General features: G+C 38.7%; 3 protein-coding genes across 5 annotated transcripts; 1 reads left to right on the top strand and 2 right to left on the bottom strand.

The window, feature by feature from the left end:
* Positions 1-1,228: 1,228 nt before the first annotated feature.
* stard7 (StAR related lipid transfer domain containing 7) lies at positions 1,229-7,528 on the bottom strand. 2 transcript variants are annotated; one of them, XM_067484603.1, is made up of 9 exons: positions 7,087-7,528; positions 4,992-5,402; positions 4,542-4,705; positions 4,324-4,373; positions 3,784-3,894; positions 3,403-3,485; positions 3,208-3,307; positions 3,019-3,103; positions 1,229-2,801 (listed from the first exon to the last, which is right to left on the bottom strand). In XM_067484603.1, the coding sequence occupies exons 2-9, from the start codon at positions 5,390-5,392 to the stop codon at positions 2,623-2,625; spliced, it is 1,173 nt and encodes a 390-aa protein (XP_067340704.1). In that variant the 5' UTR covers positions 5,393-5,402; positions 7,087-7,528; the 3' UTR covers positions 1,229-2,622. The 2 variants fall into 2 exon arrangements, with proteins under 2 accessions (XP_067340704.1, XP_067340703.1); XM_067484602.1 differs by lacking the exon at positions 7,087-7,528 and adding an exon at positions 5,838-7,034.
* A 2,046-nt stretch (positions 7,529-9,574) lies between these two features.
* slc20a1b (solute carrier family 20 member 1b) lies at positions 9,575-20,964 on the top strand. Its single transcript, XM_067484019.1, has 11 exons — positions 9,575-9,864; positions 11,046-11,759; positions 12,027-12,167; positions 12,826-12,911; positions 13,154-13,250; positions 16,277-16,396; positions 17,522-17,803; positions 17,987-18,623; positions 18,865-19,050; positions 19,178-19,262; positions 19,481-20,964. Exons 2-11 carry the CDS (start codon positions 11,411-11,413, stop codon positions 19,634-19,636), a joined length of 2,139 nt encoding a protein of 712 aa, XP_067340120.1. The 5' UTR covers positions 9,575-9,864; positions 11,046-11,410; the 3' UTR covers positions 19,637-20,964.
* Positions 20,965-21,073: 109 nt separating this feature from the next.
* Positions 21,074-25,532, bottom strand: si:dkey-200l5.4 (uncharacterized protein LOC795026 homolog). Of its 2 annotated transcripts, none has more exons than XM_067484023.1 (13): positions 25,373-25,532; positions 25,102-25,155; positions 24,990-25,016; positions 24,692-24,742; positions 24,541-24,576; positions 24,433-24,453; positions 24,310-24,344; positions 24,167-24,206; positions 23,985-24,011; positions 23,868-23,882; positions 23,593-23,631; positions 23,470-23,502; positions 21,074-21,182 (listed from the first exon to the last, which is right to left on the bottom strand). In XM_067484023.1, exons 1-13 carry the CDS (start codon positions 25,425-25,427, stop codon positions 21,169-21,171), a joined length of 447 nt encoding a protein of 148 aa, XP_067340124.1. In that variant the 5' UTR covers positions 25,428-25,532; the 3' UTR covers positions 21,074-21,168. The 2 variants fall into 2 exon arrangements, with proteins under 2 accessions (XP_067340124.1, XP_067340125.1); XM_067484024.1 differs by having other exon boundaries at positions 24,167-24,202; positions 24,309-24,344; positions 25,373-25,531.
* Positions 25,533-25,624: the final 92 nt, after the last annotated feature.

The raw sequence follows: 25,624 nt of genomic DNA, 5'->3' as shown, positions 1-25,624 counted from the left end.
TTACATTAGGTGACATTTTGTTGCCACATTTTTAGGTAAATAATGCTCACATTGTTTAGAGTGTAACTGATGAGCATACTGTGGCAATTACTATATAGTACTACGACTACTAAATGCAACAAGTTTTTCAACAAGATTTTTCTCTGTGTGTGTGTGTGTGTGTGTATAGCTGAGTTATTTTCCAAGCTGATCAGTTGATCAGACACTGCTCCCAGTAAACCTTAAAGTCTCTTCGTGAAGTTCGTCACTGACCTCATGCTTATACACCAGTTTGCAGAATATCCATTAGACTGGGCTGTGCTAGCTGCCTTGCACCCACACAAGGCTAATCAACATTTTATCTACCAAACCAAAGTGCACAGTGAGATATTTTTATTTAATTTGATTAGTCACTTTTCCATTTCAAAAAGTCTTGAAATTACAGGGTTACAAGTGCACCAGCTCATACTCACACCAAAAAAGGATGTGAGAACTCCTTTTGGACTACTGCAGGTGGCACACCAGCATCTACAAATGGCAGAACATAAAAATATGACATTCTCAAGCTATATGACATTCTCAAGTTGGTAAATTTTGCATAATATTCATATGGATTCTCATGGTGTCTTTTTAGTCTCACAGGTGTTTTGTCTGACCACAAAAGAGAAAGAAAATCCTGCTTCACATTCATTTAACTGCTATTCCTCAAAAGCAGGGCATATTTCACTGCATTGTAGAACTATAGAATACAGACTTTTTTTTTGTACACGAGGATATTTAAATCTACACGTGGGATTTCCTTCACTAAATCAAACCTGATGTACTGATTTACAGTATTTCAAATGGTGATTTACATTGATGTGCAACTTACAAATAGGGAATTAAATGTTTGGACAAGATGCCATTGGTATCAAATTTATTAATTTTTTATCCTTTGGGTTTATCCTGTGAGTTCAGGGTCGCCACAGGGGATCATTGCCCCCATGTTGATTTGGCACAGTTTTTAAGCCAGATGCCCTTCTTGACGCAACCTTCCCCAATTTCTGCCGGGCTTGGACCAGCACTGCACAGCTGGGGATGGGAATGGGCTTTTGGGGGTTTAGTGCCTTGCCCAGAGACACTTCGACATATAGCCAGGACCAGGGATCGAAACACTAACCCAGTCGTCCGTGGATGACTGCCTTACCAACTGAGCTACAGCCGCCCCACAAATGATTGAATGAATGAATCAATACAAATGATTTCAATATATTTAGGGCCACATTTTCAGGCTGTAAACAATTTTTATTAGGAGACGTGTAATTCCACAGCACCCGGGTCTCTTAGTACATTAACACACCCTCTGCAATGAGTTAATTACAAAGGCAAAAATAATGTTTTGGAGAGATGAATTCTATAAGTTTCCAAACCCAAATTAATAACAAAAGCTTTGGGATAAGGAGAGGGAGGCATACCTATCATTCAAGTACTGCAAACTAAAATGACAGCTGTCATCGCTAGGATTCAAAATACATTTCTGAGCTGAAAACAAGGGGTTAGGTGGGCAGAAGTGCTTTATGTTTCTTAAAAAAAAAAATTTAAAAAAAAGGGCACAGGGTTTATTAAAATGTATCTCTGTGGTATTGATTTGCTAGAAGCACGTTACTACAAAGGTATCTGAGGATTTCTGTGGTTGCTTTAAGACACTATGCCCCTAATGCTGAAGGACTGGTTTATCGTTAGAAGGCTGTTTTGTCAGTGCTGGTAGTCAAGACCAGTCACACGAACACTATAAAGACAGACAGTGTAAAACCTGAACTATGTTGACAGTAAACTAATGCCACTACAAAAACACAGGGAGTTTTCATTTTTAATTACGTGGGCAATTTTTCCAACTGGAACCAAATTTGGTTGTTTAAATTTTATTTGTTATTTTTAATCATCCCATTCAGTCATATGAAAATCAGTCACTGATGCTGCAAGCAAAAATAAAGAAGCCAGTTTCTATAAAATCATGTGAAGAAACATCATCTTCCCAGAGGCATCGGTTCTTCAACATTCAGTGCAGAAATAACGCCCATAATTGTTTTTTACTGATAATGTCGACCACAAATTCATTGATAGTTACCATTCTATGTACAATACTGACAACCATTTCGCTGAAATAACACATTCGCCACTAAAACAGTTAAGTTAGTGCTGACATTTTGAACAGCCTTTAAACTTCAGCTTTGTCAAACAACAAAAGACACAGACATACAACGTTAAAATAAGCAAAACAGTGCTTTGGCAAAAGCATCTGTACAATTAGATATTTGTCTTACTCTTTCCAACAGTTGAATGACACATAATTACCAAAGCCAACAACAAAATAAAAAATTAAGCCACGTTGCCTTGGCTTAGCAAAACCTGTGACAAGGCCAGCAGTATGGATGGGAATTTCCATGGCAACATTTTCTTCAAAGGGCAGTCATGTTTTCACCAACCCAGCACATTGCTCATCTCATCTACAACAGACATAACCGTTTTTGGATGGACGTCCAGTATATCATTTACTGTAAGTTGCAGCTTCCATTTGCAATCCAAGGTTTGGAAGGTTGGAAGGTTTGATTCAGATTCAAGTGCAAGTGAAAACACCCAACCACGATCTACAAAATATCCATCTCAAGCATATATCTGGCCTGGACCACTTGTGTGTTGGTTTTCGCCGCTGAGGAGTTCCTGGCTTGGCTGGCGATTTGTGTCATTGGATTTTATGACACCTGTATAGTCATGGATACCCACTTCCAAGTTCTTGGCTCTCAAGGCAGCAGTATGCAGTTTCTCTAGAAAATCAGGCATACCTGCCAAGTACAAAGGGAAAACCTTCTTAGTATGATGTAACACACCCACACGCAAAACATAAAAAGCATCTAACAAGCAAAATACATTAACAGAATATAAAAATCCACATCAACGACCAACAGCAAGTACATTTGATTGAATTAAATTCATGATTAAATTGAAAATAATAAACAATTTAATTAGTAATAATCCGCGATCATAACCAGTTTAGCTCACCACTTGACACCATCCAGCTCACACAGTAACGTGGAAAGACAGTCTGAGGGTCATCGCTGTAAGTCAGCAGGTAATCAAATCCATTCTGTGAAAAAAAAAGAAAAGAAAGAAAGTCGGACTTTCAGGACAACAGGATGCTGAATGCTATTTTAACTACATAATTTGTGTAGCAGAACATTCACCACCAACCTCATCAAAGGACTTGTGAGGACGAATGACCATCTTTGATTGGTATGAATGTACTCTCACAAATTCCTGTGTTTCAGGGACTTTAGGATGCTGCACAGCTCTGTACAACAGAATGACATATGCTGAATGAAGTGACAGAAGTAAATTGTTTAGTAATGTATCAAAAAAGAAAAGCTGTAGGTTTTACAGTCCTACCTGGATATCAAGATCATCAGGTTATTGTTGACATCCACATCATACCGGCGTACATACACATAGTCCCTTGAGTACATGGGATACTGTGAGGGGAGATTAAAGTTGAGCTGTCAGTCAAAGACACATACGGATGAATGTAACCTGCTAAGTTGTTTACTAGCCAAACATCAGACCTAGTGTCCTTCACTCAACTATTTAGCAGTCCCTGCAGGTATTCAGACATTTTTGTGATTTCATTACAGTTTTCTATAAAGTTGTGATGAACGTTGCCGCGTTTTTATGCTGTTTCAAATCACAATGTTGCAAAGGTTTTAATTGTTGAGACTGCAACATCGCCAATTCTTGGAGGGACTAATTTGAGAATAATAAAGAGAAACTCACAGGAAAGTGTGTAGCCCAGTGCACAACTTCAGAGCCTGTGCTGACATCTCGGTCCACCACTTCAAGCTTGATAACCAGAGAATCCCACTTCTTCCTGTACTCTGTGTCCAGCTGGGAAGAAGAGTAAAAAGAATAAGTCAAGACTAAAGTGCCTAGTACACTGCACACAATAAAACACAAACATGTAGACTGTGCTAGATGCAATGGAAATCCATGAATACATTAAATCACATATGAAAGTCAAGCTTCAATTTAAATTTATCATAAAATTTATCATTTTCTTTTGTATCACCGCTATAAATATTATAATCTACAACCAAATTACCTCCAGATCTAACAAAACTGTCCAGTTGTACTTGTAGTAAATTAATACAAACATTTTCAATGTTTATTAGTTGAGTCATCAGAAAAGAGGGGCTGCACACTAAACCATGAAAAAGAATAAGTGTAGCTCTCCCCTACCTCCTGATTATTTCTTATTGCAAAGCCTTACCTAGTCAAAGAAAATGAGAATGATATTTCAATTTGAAAAGGCTTCACCTGTACATTGAAGAACTGTCTTGGTGTAACATCGCTGTAGGAGCCCAACACTGCAAGAAAAAAAACTATGCTGACTTTTCAAACAAATCATACCAATATCAACATGACCAAAGGAAAAACTCAAAGCACTAAATAAAAATGAAATTATTTATTTTAAATAAATAAAAATGAAATTTGTTCTTCATCTGTGTCCCATATTATACTGTGAATTAACTGACCCCTGTACTCATAAAGGTGACTGTTAGGAATAGGTCGCCTCCACACTCTGAAATCCTTCTTCTCCATCACAATTTCCCAGCCTGGATCCTGTTGTCCACTCACGGTCACCGAGGACCTGGTTAGCCGTTTTACTGCCTCTAAGCCCTGTAGCTCTAGTCCACACCTTCAATGGGATGCAAGTATCAAGACAGAATGTTTAGCATCTGGCACAGTTGATAATGACAGTGAAGTCAACATGAAATACAGCACTGCAAATAAAGATCTGTGACAAAGGGGGGAAAAAGTGTATGAAGTGTTAATCTGAGGAAGAGCTTCAGTGCAACTCTGCATAGATTGCAACTGAAAAGTCCCAATAGTTGTGAGGGTGATTTGTTTAATTAAATGGCTTATGCTACAGTATGCCTGAGCACACCTACATGTATATGAGAGTTTAAAGAAAAACTTCCAACCTGCGAATTTCCTCATCTTGAATCTTCTCATTTTCCCACAAAAAGACACCAGCCAGGGCCGCGAATAGCCTCCCAGTGGGGGCGTGCTTGCTCTGAAACCTGCGCCATAAGCTTCCAACCAAGGTCCACCTGGTGCGCTCGGAGTACAGGTTGGAGTAAAGCTCGCCTATCTGGCAAGCACGCCTGACCTTCTGCCCGGTCACAAAGCTGCAGTGGTCTGCGAATATGGAGAGCAAGCCCTTCCTCCTCTGACCAGATCCCGCAGTCTCCCTGTCGTTGACACCTGCCCTCTTAAGCCAGGACAAGAGTAGGCCCATTCTCCTGCACAGCCATGGGACACCCTCAAGCTTTCCTCTGCCCTCCTGGACAGTCCTGAATGACCTGCAGCTCTGAAGCCTCATTGTATATGCACTGATCTCGCAGATCGGACGACGGGGCACAGATTGAAACATGACAGCTATGACCGTGACACAAGTTCTCAAAGACAAACCAATGCCAGGGTCAGCAAAGTGCAGCAGCTAAAAACGCACTTCGTTGCTAAATCTAAAGCTCTGTAGAAATTTTCAATGCATTACCACCCGTAACGACAATAATACGGCCTTTTGGTTAGCAAAAGTCACACTATTCCTCTCCCAGTAAGTCAGCATTAACGTTAGTTAGTTATCGAGCTTTCTACAAATATGCGACATATCGTGTTAGCATTAACGTTATCCGTTAGCTACCTCCTAGTGCATTACGCCCCAATACATAGGTGGCACTTATTCCTGAACCTCTGAAACTCTAACATTTGCACTGTAGACAAACTACTACAGCATTACTATTGGCAACTCCTGCACAATTGTCTACCTGTGTATCTTTTCTGGAGACAGCCTCACGTTTTGCAAACTCTTGTACATTTGACCTCCTCTTCCTACTCCCGCAGTCATTCGTAAACCCCGCCTTCCAGACTCTGAAGCACTTTATAATTGGATATTCGCTGTGGTAGGATAGGTTTGATTGGTCCATACGGGAGACTGTCTTAGATGCAGAACCCCTGAGACCAGCATGTACGGCTGTCATGAGCGCCCCTTTCCAGTGTCTTCGATGAACTCAGATCAGATTTTGCGTGTCATCTGCTCAGTTTAGTCGCTATAGTTTAGGAAGACACTGGTCCAGGGTCAGTGCACACTTAAAGCTGAACCCTTACTGGAAAGAGGAATTCGGAGTCGACTGTCGATGTTGTTCAAAGTCACCACGTGGTCGGAGTGACAACGTGAGTGCATGCGTGAAGGGTGTCGCTTACATTGCTGTGTTAAAATAAACGTTTTTCCGCCTTTGAAAACTCAGCAACGACATTGCTGATTGGTCTAAATAAATCATTCGACGGTCCTGACGAATCTTTTGTTTCAAAAAGTTGTTCATATTACTTGTATTTTTTTTTATACGAGAAAGAAGACTAATGAAACGCGTATCCTCAGTGTGAGGGTATAGACTAGCTGAAAGCTAAGAGAAAAAAGCCACTGGATTGGACGCCAGGTGGCGCCGTTCAACCATGAGAAATGTTGATATAGATCATACTAGAAGACTGCATATGTGATAAAAGCTAAATTCAGTATCACAATTATATAAATATGTCTAGTTTATGCTTAATCGTAACTAGACCTGCTGCCATTGTGACCCGAATCTGAAAAAGTGAAATTTAATTGATGGATGGATGTTTTCATCCATCAAATTGTATTTAGAAGTCATATGTGTTGCCCATGAAAGCTGTGAAGATTTTCAGTATCATAGGACTATGACACAAGATTTGAAAGACTTAGAAAGAGTTAGTTTACTTATCTCTAAAGTAAACAGTTGCACATTAGTTTTCTGACTGCTTTGGGGAGCTAGAATAATAGCCTACAAACAGAGTAGTAGAATGAAACCCTACAAACAAGGAGTAGTTGGGGTAACGCATATATACATCGCTGGAACGTCGGATGTTACAACCTATAATTAAATGATGAGTCAACCTATCAAACTGTCCACTCTTTTTTTCGCTCGTGCACTGGCATGTTTTTCACACACTGAGATTCTATTAAATTATAGTATGTTTGTATATTTGAATCGTGCTTACTTTATTTTTCATTTTGGTTTGATGTCCAAGACGTCACAGGAAGTCAAAAGCCTTGTATTGCAGTGATGCTGCACGGAGATAAAAGTGATAAATTAAGACCATACCTAGCGTTTCATATATTACGTTGCTACAACATTACATGTTTGGCGTTGTCACAACCTCTTTAAAAAGCAGGCTGAGACAGTGTAGCAGCGACGTTTACAGTAACGTGACGGTGACGACACCTGTGTTCACTTTGTAGGTTAAAGTAATATGCAACGTCCCTGCGACGTTTCTGCAACTACTCTGTGTCTGCATGGTTCCGTGCGGTCTGTTGTGTTATAATGAGGAAATGGGTTCTTACCATTGAGCATAAAGTTAAAAATTGAGGAATCTTAGTATCAGATGTCATTACATGCTCATGCCTTTTGGGGTGAAAACGAAGTTCCACGACAAGCTAACATCTAATATGTAAATGTAGGTCACTTTTCTGTAAGTGACCTCTGGTTACTGGTAAGGGAAAAATCAAATAGTCATATCAGTAGGAGTAACCGCAAGGTAGGAGTTAAGCAAAAGGCAGATGATCATTTTGGGAGTTACACACGCAGTTCTGTAAATTTGCCGCTCCCTGATTGAGTAGTTTTGGAGCAGACGTCAACAGCTCACTCATTTGTTTGTGAAAATTAAATAATAAACACAAAAATGGGTTTCCAAAAGGGAAAATGCACAGTGACTGCTTTGGATCTGAAAGGATTTTTCCAAGCAAAGCTGACAAAAGCTGAACTGTTTTTGCTGCAATAGCTGAAACGAAATGTCGCTTGCTTATATACTTCAAAGCCAGTTAGCGTTTTAAGGGCGATTATGTTATGTCATTGATGACGTTTTTTGAACATATCGAAAACTGTGCCAAATCAACATGCGGACAGTGACCGCTGTGGCGACCCTGAACTCACGGGATAAGCCAAAAGGACAAAAAAAAAAAAGGACAGAAAAAAAAAAAATAAAAATAAAATAATAAAAATATATATATATATATATATATATATATATATATATATATATATATAGAGAGAGAGAGAGAGAGAGAGAGAGAGAGAGAGAGAGAGAGAGAGAGAGAGAGAGAGAGAGGCGCCAAACCTACGTTAGTCAGAATAATAGTAAAGATTAGGATATCATTACTGTGAATGCTCCAGCAATATAACTGACCACTTCCAACACTAAATAAAATCAATTAGTCCCCAGGACGTTTCCACAGTCTTCAAATGATAATGATACAGGTAGGGAGACAACAGAGTGAGCTTATAATATAATAATTATATATGCTTGCAGCATTATGTAATGTAAATTGCAGCGCTTTAAATACATTCTCACTGTTTTCCTCGTTGCTTTCATTAAATTACAAAACACTTTTTTGGCAAAACTATTAATAACCGCCAAACATGCGTATTGAGCATTTATTCCATTCAGCATATCACCTTTCACTCGATCAACAGAGTGAAAACACAATAACCAAAGATAACCGCTTTTGTTCAGGGTGAATGATGGTATAATTTCCGGTCGAGTGGACTTGAATGAATAACAAGTCTTCTGTAGTGCCATCAACACGGCCGCCACCGGCTGTTTTGCTCCATTGTATTAAAGTGACAGTGTTCCTCCTGTAAGCAGTGGTTTGTGTCAATATGTTTATTTGTGGAAACACGACAACTTGGCCATTATAAAGCCATTAGCCTTTATAAATCCCACATATGACACTCTGAGTGATTGTTAAATAGTGTTGGGTATTGGGCTAACGCAATGTATTGTTTTGCTTAGGTTTTATATAAGACAATAGCTTATAGGTGTTCCTAAGTAGGCTAGGCTTTAAAGCACTTCTAGTCTTTACTTCCCTGGCACTTTATAGACTACCTCTACTCTCATACACTGCAGAGGTAAGTATTAATAAAGTATCAATGTTTACACTGAAAGACATTTAATTAACGAATAGCCTATATTTATGCTACTCCTTACAAGATGTAAGCAAATAATCAGTTTGTAAAATACGTTGCATCATTACACATTAGTATATAGGTATCCCAACATTAAGAAGCAGGGCCATTCTGCATTACAGGTACCTTTACCTTTGATACTTTAACAACATTTTGTTGCTACTTCTAACTTGCAGTAAATGTAATTGATGATTTTTATAGTTTTCCAGTGCCTCAAAACTTCGCCTAGGTAATACTTGATTAAAAGTACTTATGCCACTACTGTCTATAAACAGGTACGTAATGCGTGTGCACGTACTGAACGTACTCGTTTGTCAGTGATAGTACTGTGTGTGACAATGAGTGAAGTAATGTGGCGGAAATTCGTGCTGTATAAGACTTCTCCTCAAAGTGGGATTTAGCAACAAGCCCCATGACCTGAACACATGGCGAGTTAACAAAAGAGGGCGGGGGGGAATGTCTCTCCAGCTGGGCGGTGGTGGGGCGGACCCTTCTGATGGGTGTAGCCAATAAAAAAAGAAACGTCCTGTTCCCTATACCGGCACGAGCAAGTTCTAACATAACACATGCGGTAGCGGAGCTCTCATTCTAATTGAGACCTGTCTGGATTTAACGAGACGGGTTAATTTGACGAATTTGTTACTCGTATATATCTTATTTATTGTACACTTAAGGCAGCTTTTTTAAGAGGTTAAATTACATATCAGTTTTTTTTATTATCCCGCGCGCGCTATCGTTACGGTCAGTGGCCGCGCTAATTAGCTTACTGGCTAGCAAGCGCTGTTCTTCACAGGATTGACAACTGCAACGTGTGGTATGTTTTTTTTAATAATTGCTTTGGACTGTTCATTAGCATAAATAGCTATTTGTGGCTTAACATTATTCACCGACCGCTAAACATCATCGTTCAATGTGAACTTAAAGCTAATGCTAATATTAGCCAGAGTAAGAAACCATTGTCCTAACGTTATGTTTGCCAACCCAAATGCTATGAGTGGTCTCTCTGCTAGTTGGTAAAAACTAAAAGAGAAACTTCATGTATAGTTTACTCGGAGTAAACATTTTTTAGACACAGAATCGACCATTTTTGTTTCAGTTGCCAGTAACATCTTGACTGTAAGTTCATGCGTAGCTCAAAGTAATGTCAAGAGCGCATTGAAAATGGTCATTTACGTTAATGTTAAGCTAACGCTAACAGTACAACAATCTCTCGAGCACACTTTGCGGGTCAATGAAAGTGCTCAAATATAACGGCCGACCCGCTCAGTTTGGGACAATTTAGGGTTACCGCATCGGTGCCTTGTGTTCCACAAAGTGAGTCATATCCGGTTGCGTCCCCCTTCTCGAGGGAAAAAAAAAAACACGTCAGACGTAGTAAAAACTGTAGGAAATGGGCAAGGCAGCTGTTATACAAACTGTAACGACAAATTTGAGGCTTACAGTCAAGTCCAGATTGGTCGAGCTGTGGCTACAGGCGCGTAGAGCTGTACAAAAACGCGGTTACGATTGGGCTCGTGTTTCCCAATGAATGGATGACGACAGTTGCACTCTTAAGCCAAAACTAAAATGTGTGTTAAACTTAACTTGTATCGGCCTTTGTGATCGCAGATTATTACCAAAAGAGCAATGACCAATACAAACGTTAAGTGTCAGTGTCAAACGGAGAACGTCGGTGTCAACGTAATTGCCCGTTCTTTCCTGCGGCAGTTACAAACATGGCTTCCAAAAACGTTTTCAGAAGAGGGCGCTACTAGAGTCCCCCCCCCCCCTTCCGGTTCATACATTTCCAATGGTTTTTTTTTTTTTTTTTTTTTGGCTCACGCTTTTTATGTTACTTTATCTGTATTCTGTTTTCCAAGAACTCTACTTGACTATGTAAACCTACTTACCGTTTCTGCTGCTTGTCTTTGCTGTCATGTTTCACATGAGCCTTTTATAAGGACGTGGAGATGAGTAGGGACTGTTATTAAAAAACTCTTTGTTTTGTCTTTTCAGGATGTACCCCTGCTCATCTGCAGTTACAGTTGCACAATGGCTGTCTGCTCAAACTGCTTGATAGCGCTGCACTCACAGAACACCAACAGATCTAGTATAATTACAGGATAGCAGTAAGCCCTCTGTACCTCTATTTACCTTACTTGTTTTCTGGTTAGTACCAGATAAACCTTTTTACAATTTGCACTGCTAAATTTAAGAAATCCTTTTAAGTCAGGTGGGCCTAAAGAAAAGCTCATTATTTATTTTACTTTGTACCTTTTTATTTTATTTGCTGTGTTTAGAAATAGCATTATATAATTAGCAACTTTGATAGACATTGATTCCCTTTAAGATTGTGAAGCAGTTTCTTATAGACTACAATCATGGTTTCTACAACTGCAACGGCAATACTACTGGCCAGCACAGTAGCGGCAACAACCCAGGTTGCTTTAACAGATTACATGTGGCTTTTGATAGTCGGCTTCATCATTGCCTTCATCTTAGCTTTTTCTGTCGGTGCCAACGATGTCGCCAACTCATTTGGCACAGCTGTCGGCTCTGGAGTGGTCACCTTGCGACAGGCATGCATTCTGGCAACAGTGTTTGAGACTCTGGGCTCTGTGCTCCTTGGGGCCAGAGTGAGCGAAACTATCCGCAAAGGCATCATCGATGTGGGCATGTACAATGGTTCTGAGCACGTGTTAATGGCTGGATCTGTCAGTGCCATGGTTGGTGAGTACCTGCAGATTCTCTCATGAAATTCAACATGAAAACTAGAAAAACTCCTGGTTGTAGGGCTGTTCTAAAAAAAAAATTTTTTAAAATTAAAATATAAACTACAATTTCAGTTTCTAACATGCTCTGCCTTTAGTAGAAGAAACCCCTTAAGAGTCCTGGGAGCTTTTGTGTGTAGCTTTTGATGAGGTTCTTTGTCTGAAAAGTGTTGTGGAAAACCTGGATTATTGTCAGTTTGACTTTTAATGTTCTAATTCTCATTAGGTTCTGCTGTGTGGCAGCTGGCTGCCTCTTTTCTTAAGCTCCCAATTTCTGGAACACACTGCATTGTTGGTGCTACTATTGGCTTCTCGCTGGTTGCTAAAGGACAGCAGGGAGTCAAGTGGCTTGAACTCCTCCGTATTGGTAAGTCAGACAGCCTATTTGGCTGACAGAGCAGTGAATGGCTAAATCGCATAACAACTAAAAGAAGCAAAGTGTTATCATTATAAATTACAGGCTAATGCCCTTCATTTCTATTTTGATGACCTATTTATTAAACACTGGACTGTAGACCCTAATATAAAAAATATAAATGCCAGTTGTAGATTTACTATTAAATTGTGGACATCATCTAGGAATCAAAACTTTATCTTGAGCTCATGGTAAGAGCCCTTATTGATTCAACAGTTCCATGAAGTGTAAATGCTCAATTTTGACTGTCAACATGACTTGTAACTATGTTGCCAAAATAGGCAAAGAAGGTCTACAAGAGAAATTACTTCGATAAAGTTTCAACTAGTATTGCCACTGTCACAAACTGAGTTGCAGTTTCCTGTTTAGACCAGACCTGACAGGATTTCTTGCTAACAAGTATTGCACTTCCTAAAAAAAATATGTACCTAAGATTCAAATTCTATCTGCGGCTGTAGGAAACCTGATCACATAGCCTTAATAGAGTTTATTATTACTAATAAATCTTTGTTTAGAGCTTTCAGTCTAATTATTAGGATATTTTTTTTATTTTCATGATTGATTTGGCTGTAGTTTCATGAAAATGAAATATCTGTTTTGTTTTTTGCAGTTGGTTCTTGGTTCCTGAGTCCTCTATTGTCTGGAATAATGTCAGGTGTTGTTTTCTACTTTGTGAGCGTGTTCATCTTACGCAAGGTAAGCTGGCTGATGTCTACTTGTATAATGTTTGTGAGTCTAAAACAAGAACCTTCTGTGTGACAGGCTAACCAGTTTTAACGCCGTACTACTATTAAACATTTAACTAACATTTCCTCAATTTTATTTTATCACGAGTTCCAAATTATCACCATGCCCTTATTGTCATTAACTATAATCCCATGGCAAACTGGGGTAGTCTTGATATGCTCTCTCTAAAATGGTGCTTTTTGTCCACGTAGAAAGACCCTGTACCAAATGGACTGAGGGCCCTCCCTGTGTTCTATGCAATAACCATGGGTATCAACCTGTTCTCCATCTTGTTTACCGGAGCACCGGGTGAGTATCATTGTTTTAGTCATTTCGCTTTGCATGCCTGGCTGCAGCCACAGCTTAAAATAAACTGCTCTTTCAGACAGCTGGATGCCCACACATATTCCAGACTGAACCAGACACAGGAGCAGTGTTTATTTTAACATGTTTTTTTGGCTGTCTTGCTTGTGGTTGTATGTGGGTCATAGCTGGAATTTAGTTTTTGAGTGGAGCACAACAGGGAGATGGAAATTAGATTTCTTTCGATGTCACTCTTTGCCCTTCAGACACAGAAGGGGAAAAGAGAAGTAAAAAGGTGTTGAAAGTTGTCATAGTTGTCTGCTTCCAGTATCTGTACTGCTGCTCAGAATTAGTATAGTAAATGGAATACTCCTCCTTTCTTTTTCTTTTTCTCTCTACAGGGCTTAACAGTTCAAGATGTTAGCTGGCCTGAGCTAGTAATTGTTGCTACAGGCCAGTTTGAACAGATATGGAGCATTGATGTGTGCATACACATCAGCACACTCAGAGAGGAGATCACTTGCAGTTCCAGCATGGTCCATAACCCTATTTAGTCACATGTTGTACAGTTGTGTTGAGTAAAGGGCGTAAATTTCATTTCGGACATATGATTAAAACCATTGCCCTTTTTTTTTTTCTTTTTTTTTTCAACTGTGTAGATCTTAGTTTACATGTATCTGCATTCATGTGGATACCATGACACCCAAATATTAGGTAACATTTAGAGAAGGACAAATTGTCACATTCTCAGCCTCTGTCAAAGTTTCAAGACTGCAGTCAAACCTGCTAATCAGTATTATTAATTATCATTGATCAATTCCTGCAAAATTTGGTTCTTAGTGAATTAACACTACTGTTTAATTCGCAGCAATCAGTATCTGTTGTTTTCATAAAACTGGTAAAATGGTATATTGCTTATTCTCAGACATGTCATGTTTATCTGGGGCCCAGTCTGGTAGTACTCAACTATTCTGGCACATAAGACAACATCAACTAATTATTGCTTATATATGCACTCTAATGCTCAAAGTATGTGCAGCCAGCTAAGAACAGTATGTTGGGTTTCTTGTGATAGGACTCGTTGTTTCCCTGGTGTGGAGGCTATCATAGTGGTGCTATCAGACAAAGGTCGCCCACAGCACATTCCTATACTCAGACTATAGCTCAGTGCTGGAGACTTGAAGTCAGCATGTGGAGCTATGATCACAATACCGGTTAAAGAATTTGAGGGTCAGCTATTGATCATTTTCTTTTGAGGATTGGTGTGTCCGGTTCTTCACACCTTATAAATCACTCACCTGCTGTCACTTCACTCCCCATTCATTGTAAAATGAAAATGTATCCAGAAACATGATCTAATTCCGGCCCCCTTGAAATCTTTCAGTGGATAAGAAGACTTATTGCATGTATATAAGATGCCGGTCAACTCTTCTAGGCATAAACAACTCATTACTGCTGCCTTCAGGAAAATGTCACATAACATTCTTCATGTGTTGATTAAGGATTTTTATTTGTTTAAATCTGCTCATACTGATTGATACACTTCACTGTGTTCAGCTGAATACACAGGGGTTTACAATCTAAAAGAAAAAACACCTGCTGGGGTATTTGCTTTGGGGACAACAATTTTAACTTATTTTAACCTGAGCCACGGTCCTGAAGCAAAAATGTCTTGGGATGTTGCTTTTGTTAATTGTTGTGCAGTATAAGTAGATGATTCTGTAGAGTTAGAAACTTAATCTAGCTGTCACTTAATCTTAATACAATAGTGAGTGCTGCACTTGGTTCTAGACAAGACAATGTAAAAAATAAATAAATAACAAAAACCAGAGGGTTGTTGCCAAGTAAGTCAGAAATATAACTATTGGTTGTGAACTGCATGTAAGTTACTAGGGACTAAAAAACAAACAAAAAACAGGTTGTGTAATGTAGGCCATGGGACACAGAGGTTTCAAGGAGGGGTCTGGAACACCACTGTGGTTAAATTCTATTTCCTGTGCAATCCTGTTCATCCCACTGCATGCTTGTGGTATAATGAACTGAAATGGGTGAAACAGCCCTGTAGACACAGGCTAGTTGAAATCTTATATTTTAATTTTTTGCTTTTCTGCAAATAACTGTGTGGCCAGTCATCTATGAGCATGCTCTATGCATGCATGTCCCATTGTTGAGTTCCTGGAATGTACTTTCCAGCAATACCCAGAAATGTCTGACTGGAGCAGGTTTCTGTATATCTAATGCCAGTGAAATTTACTGTTGCAAAACCACCTTCTGGTTTTTCCTCTTACACCTGTCCTGGAGGGAGAAAACTTCTAACTAAACTAAAACAGTTAGGTGCTCTTTAGTGTGACTCAGTGAGAGTCTCAGTTGCCACGTTCATTTGAAGGTACAGTGCATTCTCTCCAAACGGCCTTGGCCCTGATTTGCTTTTGTTTATCCTATACTTCTATAATGGTCTAGAACTGGAGGAAGTGTTTTTACTGTACCTGGCCAAAGTTATCTCACTATGTGTTGGACTTAGAAACAACTTTTGTTTTCTCCTAACCGCACTGCTGACTTGCATCTTCTTTGCATGACAGAGATGACTGAGTCCCCAGGGAAAATTAAAGACCTGCATATGCTGCATTATATACACCTCTGTTACACCAGCTTTGCTGCAGGCTTGGCAAGAGGGGCGCCCTTATTGCTACAGCAAACCACTCTAGTGAATGACTCCCTTTTCCTTTTTCTCTCTTAGTAATGTGGCCTTTTAAAGGAACTAATTGTGCATATGCAGTTGTTCACGGGGCATTTAGGGTCATGGTGACATTTTGCTCTTTCACCTATTGGGTGTTTCATAACTGTTCACATGCTTTCCATATTTAACTAGTTACTGGCACAATAAAGCAGTGCAGCCAGTCACGTAACGCTCACATCTACACCCAAAAGATGGTTTAACGTTGTTAATAGTCTACTCGTAACACACAAATGTATGACTGTCTTTTTTTTATTTTTTTATTTTTTTTTCTGTGTGGCACCTGTCGATCCCACAGTGCTAGGAATTGAAGAGATTCCTTGGTGGGGCATCCTGCTCATCTCATTGGCCTGCTCTCTGGTGACTGCCATTGTGGTCTGGTTTATTGTCTGCCCACGTCTTAAAAAGAAGATTGAACGTAAGTTATATTTACGTTCATACTGTATATACTGACTCATTTTTCAAATTCCAATGGTCAGAAAGAACAGGTAAGCACTTAAATAATGCTTCTTTCCTTACATTGCTAGCATTGCACAGGTAGCCTTACCGATCCTCAGAACTTCATATTCCAGAAAATGGAGCTCAAGATAATTTTGTTATTATGTTTTTGCTGTAATGAAAATCATCTGGAAGGTAATAGCACTACTTTTTGTCCTATAATCCTGGATTAAATCCCAAGAGTCTTTGGCATTTATACAGCAATAGTCTGGCTTTGTTTTAGAGGAACGCCATTTAATCTGAACTTATTAAGTAAATATTAAGTGGTCTTTCATTAGAGGATTACTGCCATGATTTTTGATACATAATTAACCTAATGAGGCTGATTACAGATTATATATGTAGAAAATAAACTTAAAACTACAAAAAAAAATCCAAAATTTTGCCAAATTATACACATTGTTAAACCAGTTTGTCAGGGAACTTTATCTGTTTCTGCCTGGTGTAAGACTAATTTACATAGTCTTTGAATGTTGTTGCATGGTAACAATGGTATATAACCAGGCCTTACCTGTCTCGGTCAGCTTCCATACAGTACACAAGAAGCCTAATTGGGTCGTAGTGATCCACTAAATAGTCTTTTAATGCCTTGTCTAAAATGAGCCTAGGTTGGCTTAAGGTGTTGGTATGGCATTTGCAGGACATGTGACTGAGGGTGAGGGCTTCAGCTTTACCTTGAACAGTTTGGATGATGCAATGTGGCCAACTGAGTCAATGGACCTACAATGATTGCTCAGAAAATTAGTGCCAATAATCACTTTAGAACCTCAAACATATCACGTGAACCACAGAATCTATTGCGCAACATCATCTTTAATAATTTAAGCTGCTGGGGTAGTGTAAATGTGTTTTATTGGAAGGTCATAATCCATTGATCTGATCTTATAACCACAGACATATTTATTTTGTGACTCTGATTATGCAGTTTATTCAGTTTCCTATAGTATAACTTAAAGGGAATGAGGTGATGTGTTCAAGTTTCTCTGCTGTTAGGTTTATATGTTTTGACATAAGAAATATTGCTCTCCATCTTCTCCCCTACTAGGTGATATCAAGTCTTCCAGCCCCTCTGAGAGCCCCCTGATGGAGAAAAGGGAGCTAAGAGAGGCCCACTGTCCAATCCTTAAACAGACTTCCAAGGAGTCATCTATATCTACCACACCAGCTGTCAATCAAAACCCCTCTGCTCAACCCCAGACCGCCCCTGAAGAGCGCAGGGTGGCATTTGATATTGGAGATTCTGATGATGTCGACAATAATAAGGAGCGCAGGGTGGCATTTGACATTGGAGATTCTGATGACACTGACTACAATAATGCAAATGGTGGTAAGTATTCCAAGAAACATTGCATTTCAAATAGTGAATTACATGTGTAACTAATTTTTTTGCATTGCAACACATTTAATTCTTTGACTATAATTTACTATCTACTGGCACACAAAATGACGCGTGAAGTTGATCTAATGGGTAATGATCCAACTTAACAAGTTTTGTTTGACTTTTATCTAGCTCACAAACTGGTTCAAACAAACAATCAGGGAACCAACAACCAACAACTCGCACAAAGCAATGGTTCCACAAATATTCCCCATCAAGTCCAATTCAGTGACCATGTTCAGTTCAACAACAGGCCAGCACAAATGCCAAGTAATGGTTACACACAGTACCACACAGTCCACAAGGACTCTGGCCTCTACAAGGACCTACTACACAAGCTCCACCTGGCCAAGGTTGGTGACTGCATGGGTGAGGCAGGCGAGCGTCCTATCCGCCGCAACAACAGCTACACCTCCTACACCATGGCAATCATTGGCATGCATGGAGACTTCAAGCATAGAGAAGGGGACTTCCGTGCCAGTGAGGATGGTGAAAAAGGCCCAGGAACAGGCAGTCAGGAAAGAAAACGTGTGCGTATGGACAGTTACACCAGCTATTGCAATGCTGTGGCAGAGCATACAACTCCTGAGTCTCTGGGAGAGGGCAACGTGACACTAGCAATGGGAAAGGAAGATGCAGGTAGCAGCCAAGGCTCTTTGGAGGATGATGGGCTTGAGGCAGACAAGCCAGCAGTCTCAACTCTCTTCCAGTTCCTGCAAATTCTCACTGCTTGCTTTGGATCCTTTGCCCATGGAGGAAATGATGTTAGGTATGCATATACTCTCCTTCATGAAGGTCAATTTGAGTTTTATTTACAGCCCAACATTACAAATAAGCCTCAAGGAGATTTACAGTTTGTACAGCATACCATCTTTTGCCCTTAATAATTATTTGCAGGTATAATTCATGTAATCAGGGTGATGATAGCACTTTATGTCTACATTACTTATTACAGTTGAACTCAAAATCTTTGGTCTCTTGTTGAAATAGTCTCACTGTTTGTTCTGCAGCAATGCCATTGGACCATTGGTAGCACTGTGGCTGGTTTACACAACCAGCAGCGTTTCTTCAAATGCCAATACACCTATTTGGCTACTGCTTTATGGTGGTGTAGGCATCTGTGCTGGACTCTGGGTGTGGGGTCGCAGAGTGATCCAGACTATGGGCAGGGACCTTACCCCCATCACCCCCTCAAGGTACAGATTCCATTGACAATACGGAATCTCTTTTTCCTAAGTCATAAAACCGCATCCTGCTCAAACATGACCACTCCTTTAGCAGAAATGTTCAAAGCCATTAGTGTTGTTTTTTATTTCCTTACAGTGGTTTCAGCATTGAACTGGCGTCAGCCTTAACTGTCGTGGTAGCCTCCAACATTGGCCTGCCTGTGTCCACCACCCACTGCAAGGTAAATTGGACAAACACTGGTCTGGGAGCTAGACTGAGACATGTGGGAAGAAACTATTTAGTGTGATGGAGGTTTTAGTAAACAGTATGGTAGATGGTCCAAATGTGGAGCAACTTTCTTCATTATGAAAATGTGTATTTTATGTATACACAGATAATTTAAAGTCACAAACTTACAGAAGATGATGGGATTTTATTTGACAATTGCTGTGTTCCCAGGTGGGCTCTGTGGTTGCAGTAGGATGGCTGCGTTCAAAGAAAGCTGTAGATTGGCGCCTATTCAGAAACATCTTCATGGCTTGGTTTGTGACGGTCCCAATCTCTGGCTTGATCAGTGCTGCAGTCATGGCTGTTTTCATTTATGGCATCCTGTGAGCATTTTGCTGAACCCCAAGCAGGGGATGAGAAAGATACCGCTCCGGTGTGCGCCAGGAGAAAAGGAGAGAAATCAGAAGGCCAAAATATATCGCTTACCTCAAACAACTTGGTGGGGAAAAAATAGATTTGTTTGAAATGATTTGCAATATGGGCCTGAGGTTCTTGTCTGCACCATTTTCAACCTAGAATATGCTATTTGTTCCATTTGGGCCATGATACTTTTAATGGGATGCTTGCATTTCTTTGTTCAGTCTTGCATTTTCATATCTAATTCTGTAAAAAGGTAATCTGAAATTATAAAATGATTGTTTTCGTAATTTTTTTTTACTTTGCAATTGTGTATACAAACATCGTTTTCATATTGTTACATGTTAGAAAAACAGAACAATTAAAATGCAGTATTAGCCTTTTGCAGAATAACTCCAGTCATAACACCTGCTGAAAGTAACATAGATGCAAAAGCAGTATTTTTAGGTTATTGGTGTGTATGTATGTGTTTTTCCCTATAAGTATGTTTAAGTGCATCAGTAAACTGGAGTTATGGTCTTCCTCTCTGGCTTAGGATAAAACATACTTTCCAGAGGTTTGTAAACATCAACAGCTTTCTATCATACTAAGACATGTCACATTGACAGTACTCCAGTTTGTCTGACACAATTATCTGAATAATTGACTGTGGCCGAAGCAGTAATTGTAACTGCAGAAGCATGAGGGATGCTGTATCATTATGAAAAAGCCTGAATTCCTAAAAGTCAGTGAATTCTGTTATCCACTTATTTTATCATAACCTGAGGGTCCACATTTGTAATCAGGACAGATGACTGCCTGACATATCTTCGTTACTTGAATTTGAGCAATGTTACAACAGAATGTCAGCTAATGCAAAAACTTGCTCTCAAACAAGACCTGAAGTGTCCTGTTAAAACTTGATTGCATCAATATTTATGGTTGAGTGCTTTAGGCCTGCTCCAATATTTTTTTAATATTCATCTTGTAATGGCTACTTTAAGGTGAGTTTCTATTTTCAAATTGAGACCTAGACAAAGTTGATCTGGCTTTCTGGTTCTGAATTTATTTAATCCAATTTATTTTAGGTTAAGTAAAGAGGAACAGGAACCTAAAAACTGGAAGTAATCAAGCTGGTCTTTGTTTAAATGAGGGCAAACACATGTTGCATGCGACCAGTATGTGTGGTCATTTGGCTGAAGTTCCAAATGCATTTGTGACCTATATGCTGTAGTTGCCTTATTTTATTTTCCCTTAGGTACCAAAGAATTTTTTGTAATGCACATCAACATAAAATAAAAAAAAAATGGAAAAATAAATCCTGGTGTTGAACTTACTTACTTACTTGAGAATTCTATTGAAGTACTGCAATCTTGTGTAATACTCTCATAGCATAAACACATAAAAATCACAAGTTGTACAGATAGGTGGGATTGTTCCCTCTTTTTATTGAAGGTAAGCTTAGTGTAGCTCAGGCAGTGGGTGATGACTGAGCTCTGGGATCCACGTGCTGCTGTGCTTTCTCACTCCAGTACATCTGTGATGCAGGGACAGACACAGGATTCCTTTACGCTAGCTTTACATTAAATACAATGCAATCCAGTAGTTTTCCAGAGCGGTCTATGCCAGTCTATTAACTCTATTAATCACATCTCCTAGTTTTTTCTAATCTACCTCACTTCCCCTGCATGTGATAAAGGATAACGGCACCCGTGTGACTTCATTGCTATTAAGCACAAAGTGGTGTCCAAAATATTTACTATTTATGTGTTTATCTTTTAAGATTTTAACATCTAAGGACAGGGACAGTGCATCCTTGGTTCTAAAATAACCAGGAACAGATCATACAGTATAAATCAAGCACAATGAGCACCTGGGAACAGATTTTAGAGTGCCCTGGATTCTTGTCCTACATTTACTCATATACAAGGATTGTGTTAAATAAATAATCTTAAGAGATAAAATGATTTTTGTATAAATAAAACAGGAAAAAAACATCATTAAAAAGTTTTTTTACAATCTGTTGTAAATTTGTAATTGGTCTTGCTGAATTTTATTGTTTACTTGAGTTAGAAGCCAGCCTATAAATGTTTCAACACTGTTTAAATCTAGCTGAGACTGGATCTGACAGGCTCTGGTTTCTTGCATAACTTGCTATTTTACTTTCACTAAGTTTATTAAAACAGCCTACCACATGTTGTCTCAGAAGGTACTTTGGAATTAGCCTCAAAAATGTTAACCTCTGTCTCTGATCAGTAGCTATCTAAATAATGCAATAAAGAGATAACTCAACATTCTAGGGCCTGTCAAATTTGGAAGTTTTTTTTAAACAACAGTGAATCCTAATAAAAAAATTTCTGTCAACAACTTAAAATTAAAATAAGTAATTGCATAGATGTTTACCCCGCTCAAATTAGGATTTAGTAGATGGACCTTTGGTAGCAATTATGGCACTGAACCTGTTTGGACATGTCTATATCAGGACGCTACAATGTTTCTCCACTCTTGGTCTAGACTGCCCAACCTCTGTCAGGTAGCATGGGGATCAATGAGTGAACAGCCCATTTCAAGGTCAGACACGAATTCCCAGTTGGATTGAAGTCCATTTGTTCTGCTTCGGCCAGTTCAATTCATAGATTAACCTTGTGCTGCACAGTAGCGATAGTGGTTGTTTTCCATTAAATATTGCACCTATCTGATGACCAAAAGGCTAATTTTTGGTTTCATCAAAATAGAGAAACTTCTTTTATCTGACTTCAGTCTCCCACAGGCCTTCTGACATGTTATTATGGCTATAATTTCTAAATTCCTAATTACAATTTCTAATTGATTATTTTATTGAGACTATATAACTCTGTTATATCAATGGTAATAGTGCGGTTATATTCAAGAAATGAAGTACAATAGGGGTAATCTCTAGGTAACTATATGTTGGTAAAAACAAGGTTATAGGGGCATCATTTCTCTAATATCTCAGTGAAAGAGATAATATTCCTGTAAAATTGCTATAACACGGTAATTGAGAATTAAAATTGTAACTGTAATTAAAAAGTAATAACCAAGTCAGAGCTTGAGATGACGGATAGATATATCTGTTGATTTGTGAACTATACCAAAGCTTTGGCCTAAGATAGCTTCACTTCTAGGGGGCTGTCATGTGGTCCATACTTATCACTACAGATATTTCCATAAAATTAAGTAGCCATAGGGTGTTACGCATTTTGCAGCTTTGATTTATAGTTATTACACAGTAACTACCAGGTGTGTAATCAGGTGATTTCTGTGCCTCTTTGTGTTTAGTTTGCACATAATCACCAAAGTGTCTGAGGCCTCCTATTTCTTAGATGCATCTATTGCTCATACTAAAATTTTACCTGGTTTTTCTTTAGTAATTATTATGATAACATAACTATATTTATTTGTAATATTATAACACTGTTACAGTCTTTTTTCAAAAATATTACATTTAGTCATTCGGCAGATGCTTTTATCCAAAGCAACTTACAAAAATATTACGACCCTTTTACCTTCTTACTGAGATATTACCCCAATTTTTACTATGCTATTCCCTAGATATTGCTGCATATTACCTTATTATTTCCAAAATCACACCCCACTATTGCCCTGCTATTACTGAGCTGTTAAATGATGACCATTAAAATAAATAAATAAAATAAATCAATTAGAATTCAGTGTTAAAATAAGAGATGAAACTTCCAAAGGAGCTAAATACTGTACATTTTATAGGCACTGTTTATGTGGATTCTTACTATATGGTAAATATCACTGATATGTGTGTGTGTGTAGCATTTAGAGGTTTTCACCTTGTTCCTTGGTTGAATCCTGTTTGACTTCATCTGCAAAAGAGACATTAGTCAATGGGGAATTACAGCAGTTCACAGTGTGGGTGTCAGTGAGCTTTCAGTAGCTTTTCTTATTGATCTTACCCAAGGTGCTCACAGTTTCTGTCACTGCCTCAGGGTCGTCTGAGAGGACATTAAGAAAAATGTCTCAATGTTTTTCTAAACAGTTTACAGTTAAAACAGCTTAAATCCTAGAACATGCAGTTTACTTAATTTATTTTATATAATATTTTTCAGTAAATTCACATACTATTGTCTAATTCCAAGTTCAAGGTGTAGTCATTTATTTGTTGTTTTTACTCAGGATAATTATTGTAGTGCTTTAATTAAGATAGTAATGGAAGATATACTACACTTACCGAGTCTCTGTCTCCCTGTTAAAAACAAAACATAAATTATAAATGGCTTAATTTTCAATAAAGCTCAAATATAGTCACAATATTTGTTTTATTTTTTTTTTTAATTCAAAATCTCACCATTTGCTTCCTCTGAGGACTCAGACTCTGTGGTTAAAAGAGGAAGAAAACCATTCACAACAGTGTGTCACTTTATACTGTATGTCAATGTACTGTGAGAACCTGTGCAATCCAGTTCTTTCCAGACCTTTAAGCTTATTGCCACCTACAGGCAGATATCTGAACAGTAAAACCTTTCTTACCCTCTTGGGTTGTAGGCTGAGAGGCGACAACTCCCTCTACCGGAGAAGGATTACAGTTATTCATCCTTAAGTAAACAAACATGGTAACATTGCGTGTTTTTGCCAAACCAAGGAAGATATATATAGATTTTTTTTTACACACCTGAGATGTCATCATAAGCTACATCATGCAACTCCCCTGTTAGAAACATTTTAACAAGTGATGGTTACGTTTAACCCATGATCTGTGTGTTTGGATGTTCATCATGTGATTAGATCTAACTTACCAGATTCATTCTGACCAGCCTCTGTGAATTAAGGGTTTGAAAGACTGTTTTACCAACTGAACCTGGATCTGTCATTCTTAGTCAAAGATCCTATGGTGTGTCTCTCACCAAGGTAGCGGATGTCCTCATTCTGTTGCTCTGTAACTTGACAGGAAAATGTAGAAAATTATAACTTATTGCTATTTTACATAGTGTACTTAACTAACCCTACTGAATCAATATTTGCTCATGAAGTCACCACAATTTGATTTAAACCTACCATTCATCTGAGCAGCCTCAGCCTTTTGAGCTGCTTCAAACTCCATCTGGTCTAGAAAGACAAAGGCATGATGATCGTGAAGAGTTTTTATAGAAAGTTATATTAATACAAATATAACACACAACCAGTGTCAGTCAGTCTGGACTTAATCATCCTCCCTTTGGTGTTATAACATTAAATGATGTGCATTGAAACAAATGTTCTTGAACAAAAAAAATCATAGAAGAAAAAGCATATGTAGCATATTGAAAGTCAGTTTTAAATTCAGCTGTCTTTTAGTTAGACTGCTGTACTGTACCTATCTTCTGTAGTTCACTTAGTCCATCTGCATGAAAATACAAGACATTTGGTTTGAGTTACTTCATGCAAGTATCAGCACCTTCACGATTTTCACTGATAATATTCCTCACCATAATGCACAACACTTTCTTCTTTCTCTGCAGATTCCAGAGATGCTGAAATGGCTAGAAGCCATAACAAACCCATTAGTTACACTGCAAATACATATGCACTGTTGAAATCTAATGTAATTCATAGAAAATCAACACATTTGTTAACTGCAGCTGTAAAATTGTAACCAAAACAATAAATGATGTTCCCATCACAATGGAGATCAACATGGTTTAAACTCTAGTGGTGTACTAATTTACTTTAAATCATGAATGTATTTATTCTTCTTACCAGTGTGAAATGATGCCACAGCAATGAAGACAAACACAGGCACATGAAATTTCATTTTGGCTGCTGATCTCTTGGTCTTGGAAGATTATGGGTTTCACTCTAAATAGTATCTTTTCTCATTGTCACCGCACAGCCTCTTATATCTTCGTTGTCATCACATGTTCTCCATGGACAGGCGGCTCTGGGACCATTGTCCCTCCCTACCTGAGAGAACATCTGTTTGGAACGTCACTACACAGATGCATCATTATT

Source organism: Channa argus, chromosome 18 (assembly GCF_033026475.1).
Source record: "Channa argus isolate prfri chromosome 18, Channa argus male v1.0, whole genome shotgun sequence".
Taxonomy (NCBI): domain Eukaryota; kingdom Metazoa; phylum Chordata; class Actinopteri; order Anabantiformes; family Channidae; genus Channa; species Channa argus.
The sequence above is the reverse complement of the archived record's forward strand: the minus strand, read 5'-3'. Positions and strand labels throughout refer to the sequence as shown.